This window comes from Mycteria americana, chromosome 14 (genome assembly GCF_035582795.1).
Source record: "Mycteria americana isolate JAX WOST 10 ecotype Jacksonville Zoo and Gardens chromosome 14, USCA_MyAme_1.0, whole genome shotgun sequence".
NCBI classification, from domain to species: domain Eukaryota; kingdom Metazoa; phylum Chordata; class Aves; order Ciconiiformes; family Ciconiidae; genus Mycteria; species Mycteria americana.
In genome coordinates, this window is record NC_134378.1 from 12,726,901 (window position 1) to 12,741,511 (window position 14,611).

Sequence of the window (14,611 nt, forward strand, 5' to 3'; positions counted from 1 at the left end):
CCCCTTCCCTGCCGTGGGCAGACCGGCGGCAGCCCTAAGGCCATACGGACCTCGGTTTACGGAATCAAGGCCTAAAATAACAGGCTGCTACTAGAAAATAAGGCATTTATTACAAATCATGATTTCCAGTGATGATTAAACTTCATTAATATTATTAATTAGACCTCTTTCTTCTCCATAACGTTACAGCCGTAGGGAGGTAGCTCGAAAGAGGAGGTGAGGAGCCCCCCCGCCCGCTCAGCCCCCGGCCCTGCCTCCGCCGGCGGCCAGGGCGCGCCGCGCAGGGAGCCGAGGAGCGGCCGGGCCGGGCCGGCCCCCTCAGCCGCGGCGGGAGGCGGGCGGCGGTGCCGGCGGCAGACGTCAGCCGCAGCCTCTCTCTGGGCCCCTCCGTGCTGCATCATCCCGCCTCCGTCCCGCCTCCCGCCCTCTCCCCGCGTCCCTGCCAGGGCAGCGTGCGCGCTGGGAGCCGCCGCCCGCCCTCCCCGGCCCGTCCCCGCTCCGCCGTCCGCAGCGCCTCTCCCTTCGCCGCTCCGGGGCCGCTTGGCGGGGGGTGAATAAACCAGCCGGGCGCGTCCCCCCCCCCCCTCGCCTGCCTGCCTTCCCTCCTCCCCTCCTTCTCCCTTCCCCTCCCTCCCCGTCCCTTCCTCTCTCCGCCTGGTGCCGCCACCGCCGAGGAGGAGGAACATGGCGAAAGCGGAGCAGGTCCTCAGCCTCGAACCGCAGCACGAGCTCAAATTCAAAGGTACGAGGCAGCTGCCGCCACCCCCCGCCGCTTCCCCGCGCCGGGCCGGCGGCGCGGCCGCTCTCAGGCCCCGCTCCAGCGGCAGCCATTTTCCGGGGGCTGGGGCTGGGCAGCAGCCGCTAAAATGTCCTTCAGCGCCGCCGCCCCCCGCCCTGCCGGGCCTCTCCCGCCCGCCGCGGGGTGGGGAAGCGCCCCCCCAGCCCCGTGGGGGCGCGGGGGTCCTCGCCGGGCCTGCCCCTGCCCCCGCCGCGGCTGCGCCGCCCGCCCCCACCCGCCCAGGGCCGAGGGCGGCCTGAGGGGAGAGCGCGCGGGGGGGTCCGGCCGCCGCCTTCTCCAGCCGGCGGCGGGGCAGCGCGCCCCGGCTGGCCCCGGAAAAGCCCGTTTCTCCCCCAGGCTGACCTTCCCCCGCCGCGGCGGAGGGCCCGCCGCGCCCGCCGGGTGTGGGCAGCGCCGGCCGGGAGCTGCGGGCAGCGCCCGAGCCCCGCGGGGCCGCCCGGGAGCGGGGAATATCCGAGGCGGCGGGAGGGGCCCTCGGCCTGCGCGGAGGGGCAGTGGCAGGAGAGGGGGATGTTTTTTTCGGCTGGTGTCGAGGCGGGCGCTCGGCGGCTCCGAGACCCCCGGCCCGGAGGCGGGGGGAGGCGAGTGCTCCCCGAGCTGTCAGGCAGTCGGGGCGTGGGGCACCGAACGGCGTGCGTGCGGCCCCGCCGGGCTCCGACAGAAAAAGCAGGGCCTCCGGCCGGCTGCTAGGCAGCGTTTCGTGGCTTTTTCATGTTATTATTATAATTTGACAAGTCATTCAGATAAATTAATCGCGAATGCCTGCGCGAAAATCCATCCTTTCTTTAAGTAAAAATCTTGAATGGCTTTGAATTTTCTCTAGCGTTGAAATTCCTGTCTTGTAGCCTGACAGATAGCACTACTGTAATACAATATTCTGGGATTACAAATAAGCATTCAGCAAGTTTATTTATGCTACCAGAGTCAGAGGTGCTTTATAGCTTCATTTGAATATGTGGCAAATACGCTTTTTTTTAAACATAGTGATTTATTTACTGGTTTCTGGTGAAAATAATACTCCTTTAAAAAGCTTTCATGTACATTTTCAAATGTAGGGAAAGTCTTTACCTGTTTTTAGTAGTAAATATATTGGAAGTAATAATAGGAAGTGGGCTTATCAAAAAGCATGGTAATAAACACTGGGTGGAATGAATATATCTTTGTTGCAAGCTGAAGTATTTGCATGTTGTTATGGCAGCAGTATCAAACATGCTTAAGAAGGAAACTATTGTTGTTTTAACATTCTTTATGTTAAGTATGATTAGATGGAAATCAGCTCTTGTTCTGAATAATATTGCTTTCAACAAGCAAGTGAATCCAAACTCAGGTGGGCAAAAAGTGGGGCCTTAATTGGCACCGACTTGCCAGTGAGACATAATTGTGATTCGGGTTTGGGTTTTTTTTTTTCCCACTTCATCACAGGTAGGTATAAACACAGTCAAACTCTTGGGTTTTTTGTTGAAATAAAGATAACTTGTCAGGCTGCTTGTCCTTCAGTTGAGATTCTAGGCTAAATAATCAGTAACCATTGAAGTTAAATCAACTAACCATATAGATTTTGGTTGCCAGATCTTTAGCCAGCAACATATACTCCTTACAATGTAAAATGTTACTTGACTAACTGCAGCTAATAAATGGCTGAGGTTAAAATTGTGCTTAAATATTAATGTTCAAGCAGGCTTAATGCTATGGATAGTGTTCATATGCCTTGGCAATAGATTCTGTCTTACAGTCCTTTCTAGCAAGCAGTGCTGACCACTGTCCTTCATTCAGGAAAGGCCAATTTTAAGTATTCCTCAAGTAAATTCTGCTCTAAATGTTTCTTGTCCTGCTGGTTTTGTGATGGCATATTGCCTGGTAATATGACAGTAATTATTTTCTCACCTTTGTAAATAGTCGCATTTATTTCCAGAGTGTTGCTTTGCACCGTAGGAGTAGATACAAACTGACAGAGGTCAGTAGTGCTGCTAACTGGTATGGTTGTGCTTCCTGGCTGGTGCGCACTGAAAGATCTGATGCTTAGTGTAGGGAAGCGATGTCAATGAGGTAGGACTGCAAACCAAGTTTCATGAACACTGGAAATGGATAAAGGTCTTAGTCAAAACGCAGACAGGTAGAAAAAGCAGAAAATAGTTAGCTTTGATGCTGTTGAAGTGCTCTGTATAGCTCAAATATAAAATCTAGAGGAAGGTGTGTTGTTTGCAAAAAGATGCAGAGAGTAAGATACAGAAGTGAGGATTTCTTTTATAACGTGTCCCAGTCACTATGGGGTTGCAGACATGTCTCTCTTAGCCAGCACTTTCGCTTGTAAAGGATTTGAAGACCTTTTTAAGAAGCTTTTGCAGCCCCTTGGTTTGCAGTGACTCTTCTAAATTCATTTGGCGCTCTGTTTCAAAATACTGTGTTTGTTACTTGTTTGCAAAAATATCAAAGGAGTTTTTCATGCTAGAATTTTTCACAGCATGTGAACATGAGCAGGGGTTGTCTTTCCTCCCCGCCTCGCATCTCCTACACCATAACATACATGCTCCAAAATAGCATCAGCATGTGCTGTGCTGAAATGCAGCTGTGAATAGCGGGAGGCAGGACACTCTCCTCTGCCGACCATTATGTGGCCGGAGGTGCCCATTTCCTTGCCCTGGTCTCTGATGCCATGTGAAATAGGAGCTTTACTGTCTTGCCAGTGACTTCCTCCACTTCTTGCTTGGTGTAGACTTGCAGCCTAGGTGAGACAGCATCGAACTAAAGGTTTATTGTTCAGACTTTATTGCTAATGAATGGTGAAAAAGACCATTGTTGTTATAGATGACAACGTTTCCATTTACGTTTCCTTTTTATTTTTTTTTTTTTAATAGACGATAACATCCAACAATCTGCCAAGAATTAGTTAGATTACAGTATTCAAGGGCCTGACTTTAGGAATTATAAAATTTAAATTTACACAAGGATGTGTAATTCTGGCCCCTTCTGTTAGATGTGTTTTGATACAGTTGTTCATTGCAGTGCCACGCTTGTGCTATAGGGCACTGCCTCATGCCCTTCACAGGACAGCTACCCAGTGAGGCCGATCTGTCATTTCAGCATAATGTGCCCATCTGGAATAGAGATCATTTGTTTAATGTCAGCAAGTAAAATTCTGTTAGAATATAACTTATTTTAGAACTTGCTTGGATTTTTAGATGTTTGAAATGCTTCTGCATTCTTTGCAGATGCAGAGTGTCAGGGGAGTGGTGTTTAGTAGGGGACACGCACAAAAACAGAGGTGGCGTAGGCTGAGGTACATTTCAGCTATGTTTTTAGAGGTTTGCTACAGGTTAGGCTGGACTTATGACTCAGCACTCTGTTGCAGTGCTCCCCAAGTGGCAAATAGCAGTATTGCCAAATGCAGGATTAATTCCTCGCAAAAGTGTGTAAATTGCTGCCAATTGGAAATGCTGTTTCCTGTTCCCAGTATGTGATTTTGCACCTGCACGTATGCAATATGTCACTGTGTAACTTTGCTTTCTGCAAAGGGCACAATAATAAACCAGAATAGCCAATGCTCTCCAGTCCTAATAGTACTGATTCAGATCTGGCCTGAGGCCTAGCAGTGTTGTTTCCAAGCTATCACCTATCACTGGCTTAAGTGAATCCTCTGGGTACATCAGAGCTGCAGTCTAAAGATGTGGCCTCAGCCCGTATAGAAGTGCTCAGTCCAACACTAGATCTGCAGCACTGTGAGTGAAGTATTTAGCCACAGTCCTATGCAGCTCATATAACCTGCATTACCATGGTTAGGTGGCTGCCTCTCCCAAACAAGGGTAAGTAAGCGTGAACTATAGTCAGATCTGTGCATTGCAGTGTAGGTGTGCAAAACCTCCTGTATCTGACATGAATATCCAGTTCTTAACAGATACCAGGCTAAGGCTCTTCGATCCAACAGTTAAGAAACGTTTGGGGTGTAAGATAGCCTTTACTGAACCTGCGGTTGTCAAGTCTCAGAAGAGAGGTTAAGGACTTAGTCGGACATTGCAACTACACTGTATAATTGCACCTCTGTCCCTGCCATGATTTGTCTGTAATGATTGAAACACTCCTGCACTGAAGTTATTTGGGGGGATTTGACTCTGTTCTCGTTCTGTTCTGCATTGGATAAATAGGGATTTCTAGTCGTTGCCACTGGAACAGGCTGTGTTTAAGAATGTAAAATACTGACAGTGTTGTGAGAAGTTGCCGGTCAGTATAATTAACATGCATCTTTTAAGCTGAAAATTTACACGCCGTTTTCTTTAAACTATTAGAGCCCTCCTGGTATTCCCAGCATAATGGCAGTCAGTACTAGGATTTCTTTACTCTGAAGGCTGCTGTGTCAATGGCTATCTACTTTTCTGCTGGAAAATGTATCAGTCCATGCTTCCCTTTGTCTAGCCTGATTCCTAGTAAAATCATTGTTACTGCATTAAATATGAGTAAACCTTCACATCTCTCTACATACTTGAATTTGATTATCAAGTTACACGCTTAAAAAGGGGACATAGTATTTAAATAACAGGCAGGCTTCCTAAATCTAAACAAATTTAAGCATGTAGCCCAACTATCAAACAAAATTAGTCATTTTCTGGTGACACTTGAATGTTTGCAGTTGATGTTATGCTTCCTATTCTTGCAACTTAGCTAAAATCAATAGCTTATTCTAACTATTAAGTGTTCGTTATAGTTGTACAGACTTGCTGCATCTCACTGAATTATTCTAATTTCACGTGCACCATTAGTTTTATAGTTACTTCATCACTTTGCATGGACTCTTTAACTTCATTTTAAAAGAGCAGTGTTTGGAGGGAAAGAACTGGAGATAAAAGCAAGATAGTGATGCATTGCAAGTGTCTCATGACACATTTCATTTTTTTAAAGGTGGAATAAGTTGAAGATAGTGCTTCTGTTGAGCTTCTTTAATCTGCTGGTGTCCTGTACACTAGAGACATGACACTAACAGCTCCACTGGGAAAGGAGGGAGGAATTGTATGTGTGGGGGCTAACAGAAATGTGAAACTTTGAATAGGATGGTTAGAGAGCCAAGTAACAATTATTTGAGATGTGTGAAGCAGTGAAGGAGGTTTAGCTGCATTTTCTGATAAATTTAATTAATGTATTTAGGTCTCCCGAGACTATTTCCAAAAATCTCATGATCTCCTTGAAGGCTTTGGCCAATGTGATTTATGGGTTAAGGGCTTTTTGAATAATTTTGTACTTCATAGATTTTAAGAATTGCAGTTGAAGTAACAACTATTAATGGTATCAAAGTATTACTATTTCAAGGAAGGTCCTAATGCAGTGATAAAATCAGCATGAGCAACTGTGATTTGGCGGTGACTTCTCTTAGTTTTGTGGGATTTTGTGGTTTTAATATGATCAACTGCTTGCTTTTATTGTATGGGGTGGGACACATACATTCATAATTTCCCATTCCTTGGGAATCTCATGTTTGTGCACCAATTTTCAGCTCACTTTGAGCTATGGAACCATTGCAATGATATGTGAAAAAGTTTGTCAAGTTTGTTATTTAAAGCTCATCAGGGTGGCGGGCTGCCAGTCTGATTTGGTTGATGAGATGTGTCCTCTATTCATCACTTGAGAAAATACATCTGATAACAAATTATATTGAAAATACATATGTAAACATAACGTAAGGGCTGGCTGTCTTAAGTCCTAGGAGCATGGCTATCATGTCAAAATAAAGACACAGGTAGTGTATCATAGTGGGTGCAGCTTCACACAGATGCTTAACAGTAAATTGTATTTACCGGCTGCTACCCTGCATGCCATGTGCAATGTCTTATCACCTGTGAAAGAGGAATATGGAGTAGAAATTTGCACAGGAGTTTCTGATAGTTTCTCCTCCTTGGAAATGAAATTACTGCCTTTCTTTTCCTCACTTCACAGGTTTTATAAATTAAAAACTTATCAGTAGTCATGCAATGCTTTATTTCTTTTAAAATAGGTTAGCTACCTTTAAATAGAAGGCTGAATTTTGTTTAATTGCACTCTAATTCAGAATTAGGATTGTAACAATTAGAGTACAAACCTTTAAATAGATTGTCAGATCTGTTTTGAAACTCAACTGGAAAAAAAAGCATCATCACCATAGGGAATGATCCAACTTTATGAGCTCAGGTCAGCTTACATCTATGAACAAATACCCAATTTTAAAAGAAGCTTAATTTGTTGTATGCGCCCAGCTCTGGAAGATATTGATTGCATCAAGTGAGTTTTGAATCAAATGAGCAACTTCTACATATGTTGTAATGCAATTTTTGTAGCAAACAGCTGGGTGACTGTGGGTTTGTCTTGTTTCTTGCTTCTAGAGTGCCTCTAAACATAGCTTTCTGCCTAGCTGGAGACAATGCAGGAATCAAATGACCCTTGCTAATTCTGCCCACATCTTGCAGTCACACTCATTTTCTACTATCTTGTTACCATATTGGTCTTATGTTTGCTCCCTGCAGGGAACAACTAATAACTACTGAATGCATTTCATAGTTGGTACAATAACAGCCTTTTTACTTTTTCTGTCAGTGTAGTTGGTTGTCTTTGAAAGCTTTATTGATGATGTTTGCAACAGTTTTGTTTGTAGTAACAGCTGTTGTTTCAGACTTAAACTTCATCTTTGTATTTGTAGGGAATGTGATCTTTAACATTATCATCGTGCTGCTGCAAGCCGTTTTTTTTTCCTCCAAGTAAATCCTCACTGATTTAAGTGAGAATCTGGTTCAGTCAGGAATTCCTTCCCAGTTAGACCTGTCTCTCTTCTCTGAATGAGGGACTCTTGACAGTGGTGTGACAGTTCCTACCACAGGTAACATTGAAGCCTCCTTTCATTGTCTTCCTGTGTGATGACCAGAGGCAGAAAGGAAGCCTATTTTACATACATATATGAATATTTAAATACCAGTTTATTTAAACTGGGGGCCAGACTCACGCCAAGTCTCTTCCTCTGGTGTTTGACCCAATATTTATTAAATATATAAATCCTTTCATACCTGCTTTGTAGACTGAGATGTCTGTAGAGACATAGAGGATATTTTCTGATATGTCTGGGATGTTGTTGAATTTAAAACTTGGCCTGCTAGGCAACCTTTCATAAAGAGGGATTTGTGCCATCAGTCTGGAACAGCTGTCATAATCTTGCTGTCATTGAAAATGTATGCAAAGCAAATCACCATTTCCATGTTTAATTCAGTGCAGGATTAAAATGCACATGGATTGAAGTGATTGAGTGTTTACACTAGCAAGACAATCCAGATTGAGAGTTGACGGAATCTATCCTTCCTGTATTATAGCTGTTCTGAAAATTGCTAACTTCAACTGTAATTATTCTGGCCCCAAAAACATTTGTCCAGATTGGGTACTGCTGCTGCCTGCAGTACTTTATCCCACATTATTATAAATACTTTATGAAAATAATCTCTTTACTAAACTACTTTAGTGTCTAGTTCTCTGAGCTGTAAACCAAGTCCCTCATACCATGGTGCTACGGATTAAAGATTTTATCGTTCTAAATTTAATCCTGTTTTCTTGGTTGGTTTCCACGAGGGGTGGAAAAAATAGAGAAGGGGGAGGTTTGCCTGGTGATCCAGTTACTTACGATGCAAATTATAAAATCGTGTAGGTGTGGGGCTCACTATGAAGCCAAATCTTTCGTTTTTGCAAACAATTCTAAAGACCTAATTCAAGTTAGTTGTGATTGTAGAAGGTGTGTCCAGTGACTATGTAATTCTTTATGGAAAAAAAAAAAATTGCACTTGTTTGTTTTTTCTATGACTGCTCCTTTCATCTAACCAGTTTCTTCATCCTTACTGGTACTTCTAATGTTTCTCACAAGCAGGAATGCAGCCCTCCCATATGCAGTTTCATGTTTGGACTGCCACTGTTGCCTGTTTATATTTGCAACTGCTGCTGCTTGTGATATGTGAATTAACAATATATTTTGCATCTTCTCAAAATATTTGCATGCATAATTTCCTCTGGTTTGCAATGTCTCCTCTTCTGGCCTTCCTACATTGTTACCAGACTAGGAGCAAAGGTGTAACAGCAGTAAGATTTTTTTTTTTTCTTTTTTTGTATAGCTGTTTTTACATTATGCTTACTGGCATCTTACAGTGGTGTGGATAACGCTTATGGAAGTTTATGTCTGGAGAATGCAACTTCACGTTTGTATCTTGTTCTATGCCAGATTGTATAAGCGGTCAGGTATTTTTTTCTTTATTAAGTTTTCTCATTTCTTCTGGCTAAATTTCTGATTTGGTTTTGGTTTGGTGGTTTGTGTTTTTTTTTTTTTTCTTTGATTCTGAAAGCACAGTTAACAAGCTCGTTTTCAAGTGGTTCCCCAGAAATGTATCTTGCTAAATTCGGGATTCCTTCCTTATTTGTAGCTATAATTAGTTTCTTACTGCCTATTTAATTTTTTTTTAACTTACTAGAAAAGCAGCTACTCATTGTGCATCCCAAAATCTCTGATTTTGCTCATTTCTTCTGATAGTTGCAATTTATGCATAGTTTTGCACTTAAAATATTTGCTCAGTTGCTATTTAAGTTACACATCAAATTTGTCTATTTGAAGAGTATATATGAGCATAAAATTAGAGTGGTTAAGTTGCTCTTTCCCTACCATTTTAATGTGCATCTGAAATGGAAATTAGATGAAATTAGACGAGGAAAAATTACTTCACAAGAAGTACAAGAAAAAGCATAGTTTGGGATGGTGATTAAAATCACGATGCTTCTTCCAGAGAGATACTTTACATTTACTTCAGTCTTTAGCACTGTTTTTGCCAGGGGAGCTTGCACATCAGGCCATCATCGTGCTGCGCTCTGTTCTCCGCTGCTGCATCCCCACTTCTCCCTGGGGGCCTGTGCTTTGTTTCAGTATCCTTTCAATACCCACCTCGCAACCCCTAGGAATGAGGCTTCTAGCCATGTAGAATAAGTAGGTGTCTTATTATAAGTAGGTCTTACTATGTCATGCCTATTGAAGGAGATGTAGTTACTATTTCACTATCAAAAGACATTATGCCATTGTTTTCTGAGCTGTTTTCATACCTGGAGAGAGTTGGTACATGTGATATGTGTAAATGGAATGAACAAAGTAATACTATATGTTTGGCATTTGGTTCTAAAAGGATATGAAAGCACAAGTTGAAACAGAAATGTACCAAGTTTAGGATGTAGAGGAAAATATTTCATGTCGTGCAATTTTGTTGCTGAAGATTGCTGTAAGTGATGTTTGGGTGTAATAAAACTCTGAAGAGATCAGTTGGAAAAAACAAATTACACTGGTACCAAAATTACTTGAAAGGCACAGTCTTCCATTTCTCTTGGCAAGCTTATGTGTGGCCTCATAGTTCTTACAACTTCTTGAGACCCTGGAAATATAAACATGGAAGGTCAGTCTTTGTTTTACTTGCCCCTGTCATGTACGGTTATTTTGGCTTTAGGCACACTTATTAGAATAGAGTAAATGAAGCTTGAACAGTTGTCCCTATTGTCATACCTGATCTGTGGATAAATACCGTCTCCAGTCAACAGACAGGCCCTTGCCAGCTAAGCCCAGTACTAATAATCACAATGCATTTTTTAAAATATTCTTGGATATTGTTTCAACTGACAGAAGGTGCAGTAGGCTAGAGAAATGCTAAAAAGACCTGTGAAGTCAATCTGTTAATGATCCTCTGAGGAATAAAAGGTGACAAAAATTACATACTAATAGATACCTTGAAAATAGTCTTCAGTCTCATATTTGTTTTTTCTCATTTTTTTCCCATTAAGCATGAGGCATGCTCTGGCAAAACTAGTTTGTGCCAAAATAGGCCAGAGAAGGACACTGATTAGACCATCCAAATGGAATAATTTACTGCCGACCTTGCTCCAACTTTGGCATCTGGATCATGTAATTTTGTTGGTTTTCTACATCGTCTTTTTTTTTTTCCCTCTTAGATAATTTTATTGATTACATTTTTTAAAAAAAGAATTACTCCACTGCATCAGCTATTGCATGGGGAGTGATTTGGACGGCACTTCTATTTTTGTAATAGGTTTTTCATCAAAGCTTCTACTGCTTGACACAGCAGAAGTGGAAATGACCACTTCCCTCCTGTCACTTTACTTCAAGGGCTCTTTTGGGTGAGGATAGTCCTGGTAAGACTACAGAAATTGATTCCACGGGGGCGGGGTTTTCTAGCTACTTCCATTTAAAATCTGAGCTGAGGTTGAAAGGTTTATGGGTGGTTTACACAAGGATTAAGAGAGGCCTAAGTTTTTCTTAAAAATAATTACCAAATTTGGCATTGTTGGGTCCTCTCAGTGAGTTACTTGTGAAATCAGATGTTTATGCAACACAGGCACTTCTTGTTTCTCATTCTTTGACTTCTTTGATTTCAAAAGTTGTGGATGTTCAGTTAATTTTGAATGTCTCTAGAGCCAGATGATGATGATGATTTAAAAAGAACTGTATGCCAAGTTTTAAACACTAATCTTCACAAGATTCTCTGTAATTAGATAAGTATTCTCCTGACTTCACAGAGAGGAAAACTATAAGGGTCCAAACCTGCTTCTGTTTTGGAGTTGCTTATCAACTCTTAAGGCTCTTCATAGCAGAAGATCAAGCCCTTAAGTGATTTGTCTAAAGACGAGTAAGATAGTGGGAGAGTTTGATTAGATCTTGGGTGTTCTTCATTCACAGGCACCTGGCTGATAGCTCAAGATGTCTTGCTTGACATTTCAGCTTTTTTCATTTTAGTGTTTATCTTCAAATGTCATCAACTTTCTGTAACTTTAAAAAGCGTACAGTAAGTCAAGTTCTACACCTGTTACTGAGCCCTCTTGCTCATCGCTAGTGTTTTTATTTTGACTGTCTCTGTATTGCTGATAGATATCCCCAAAAATAAAATGGGAGAAATTGTGGAAATAAAATGAAATCACTTGGTATTGTCAGAGGCATAGCAAAGGAACTGAGAAGCAACTCGGATATGATGATAAGAAAAGTTACAAGTAGAAAGGCTGAAATATTCAGATGGTGAGACAACTGTGTTCTTGTGTGGTGGTGGTTTTGTCGGTGGTGCTAATACCCTCTCGCTTAGGACTCTGCAGGAGGTTTATACATGCTAGAGCAGGGCGAGGTGCATCCCCAGTTTGAGGGGCTGACCAAGCTGGTGGAGAGGCGCTTCATGCTGTGGGAGCAGGAGCCAGCATGGTGTGTGTGATGGGGAAGGGAGCCTGAAGTATCATGTCCAGCCCCACCCTCTCCACTCGTAGATGGAGGGTCAGTGTGGCTCTTTTCACTGGGTGAGTTACTGCTCCAGTAGGTGTGGGCACCTACTAGTCAGGACACATCAGTATGTAGGATTTGGGCTCTTGAGAATACCCACAAAACAATTTAAGTTTCCCCTTTACTGCTTTCCACCATCTCCCTTATTAAAGATTCCTTGGTTACCTTTCTATGGCTGATTAATATGTCAGGTGATTAATGACTTTCATCTGACACATAGATGGGATTAAACCATGGTGAAATATGTCCTTCCCTTCCTATTGTGGCATTCTGCTGCTTTCCACAAAAGGAGTAGAAGAGGGGCTGTCTCACTGGAAGCTCTGCCTGTATTTCTGCCTGTTTCCAATTATCTTGCTTTTGCATATGTGCCTGTGGTGCTGAGTTGGAGTGGCAAAAATTGTTGTTTAGGGAAAGATGATGAAAGTGCATCTAAAATATTCTGGGAATAACATGGGCAGCTTGATGAGAATTTATTCTTAGTCTTGTTAATCAACGATTGCCAGTTTAACATGATTCGACTGCAGTTGTATCAAGTGTTACTGCAGTGCTTTTTCTCTGAAAAGCAGCAGTTCAGTAAATTTTTTTAGGGGATGCCTGGCTTTAAGCAGATGAGAATTTGCATTAGATTTAAGCACAAAAAAAAAAATTAGTCATGTGCCTTAATTACTTTCAACAGCGATGCCAACTCTACAAGGAAAAGTGTGACTGCAGAGTGTATGCTTAGATGTGCTAGCTTTAACCTGCTAAATATGAGACCTTGTTGCCTTAATTTGGCAGAATGCTGTGCAGAAGGGTGCAGTTTCCCTGATGCCAGTGTCTGAGTGCTGCTTGATGTGGCTGAAAACCGATTCTCCTTTTCCTCTTCCCCAGTGCCCCCTCCCTCACTCCCTGCCTTGTAAGTGGATTAATTTTCAGCCCGAGCAGCTCTCTGGCTCAGCTCTCAGCACAGCCAGATGAAAACTGTGCAGCTAGCACAAGCAGGTGGTGGAGATGAGAGGTCAGACCACCTCCCCTTTAGCAGTGAGACAGACTGATGCAGGAATAAAGCAACCCTGGGACTGTAGCTGAACTAATGTGTGTAGCTAATTATAAAGATGTAGTAGTATTTCCATGTACAAATCTGCAGAGGACTCTGCCTTTTCTGTTTGAACGTTCCTGCCCGGGCCTGTGCCATCGAAGCTTTACCCCTGCTGATACTTGCACTAACTTCTTCCATGCGCCAAACAGTGCTACAGCAGTGTTCTTGCTGCATTGAAAGTACATGTGTATAAGGATTGTTTGTTTGCCATGCTAAAGCACAGAATTTTGGTTGAAGTGAGAAGAATTGTATTAAGATTCGGTACAGACAACATAGCTGTGTAACGTGGTTACTGTGAGTAGTGAGTGGCAAGAAACTTGCAGCGAGTACTGTGCTGATCAAAAAGTTATCAGCCTGTGTTTGCTGGTACAATTATGGGCAATTTTTATTGCAATGATAGTTATTTAAAATTTAGATAGAGTTGACATCGTGTTCTTTTGACCTAATTCTCAGGCTTTTGTATTATCACTAAAATGATCTGGGATATTATAATGCAGTACACTGCAGAATAGCACTCTTAGGAAAGATTGATACAGCACTGGTGTTTGAATAGGAAATGGAGCGTGGCAAATTCTGAGATAATGCTGTGATCTTCAAATGTGAAGGGTTGTATGTGTAGCTCCTGGGTGGAAAGCCACAGCTGTAGCCACAGCTGAAACTAACCCTGCTGAAAAGTGACCCTATGAAAAACCATGATACCTCTTACTGTTTGTTGTTGCATGAGTATATTAGGTGATGTTTTCTTTTCTTTAAGTAGTACTGCTAGTTGGTGTATTGCTAGATGCCCGGTTTGCATTAACACAAGTTGACTTTACTCTGACTAGCAGGAAAAAGTCATTGAGCCCTTGTGGAATATTCCAAACTTTCACCACCAAATTTAATTTACTACATTCTTCCTTCTAGACAGCTTGCTCCCATGACAACCCCATGTCAGATGATGCATGTACAGACCCTGAGTTTCCCATAACTTTGTCCTTGGGATGACACCAGTGGCATTTTTCTCATGATCTTTAGAAACACGGGAGAAAAATAGTTCTCTTTTTTTTTTTTTTTTTTTGTTCCTTAAGAAGTGCGAATTGTCATTTGGAAAGCATCCTGTCTTAATATTTTTCTTACCTAGAAATATTAAGAACAATCAAAAATACATTATGTTGTTTTGAATGTTATGAAATAAAGGTTGTGTTTTTTAAGAGTGTGCCTTGTTAGGCACACAGTAAGAGTCAGTCTTCACTTCAGAGTCAACTTGTTGCTTTTAACCCAAGTACCATCCAGATGCACCAACCTGACTGATTGTAATTGTGCTTACAGCCTGCCTTAGGGGTATAGGCATTATCCAAGTGTTGCATATACTTGTATAAATGGTCCATCCACTTGCAGTGAGGACAAAGCATTGGAAAGAAGTGTAAGATCATTTTATCTTACTGTATCAGTGGGT

General features: G+C 42.4%; 1 protein-coding gene across 1 annotated transcript in view; it reads left to right on the plus strand.

Moving 5' to 3' along the window:
* The first annotated feature begins 413 nt into the window (after positions 1-413).
* Positions 414-14,611, plus strand: part of VAPB (VAMP associated protein B and C) — a 32,624-nt gene continuing 18,426 nt past the window's right edge. Inside the window, exon 1 of the mRNA XM_075517237.1 lies at positions 414-742. Coding sequence (XP_075373352.1) covers positions 685-742 — 58 coding nt within the window. The 5' untranslated portion in view covers positions 414-684. The remainder of the gene's footprint in view (positions 743-14,611) is intronic.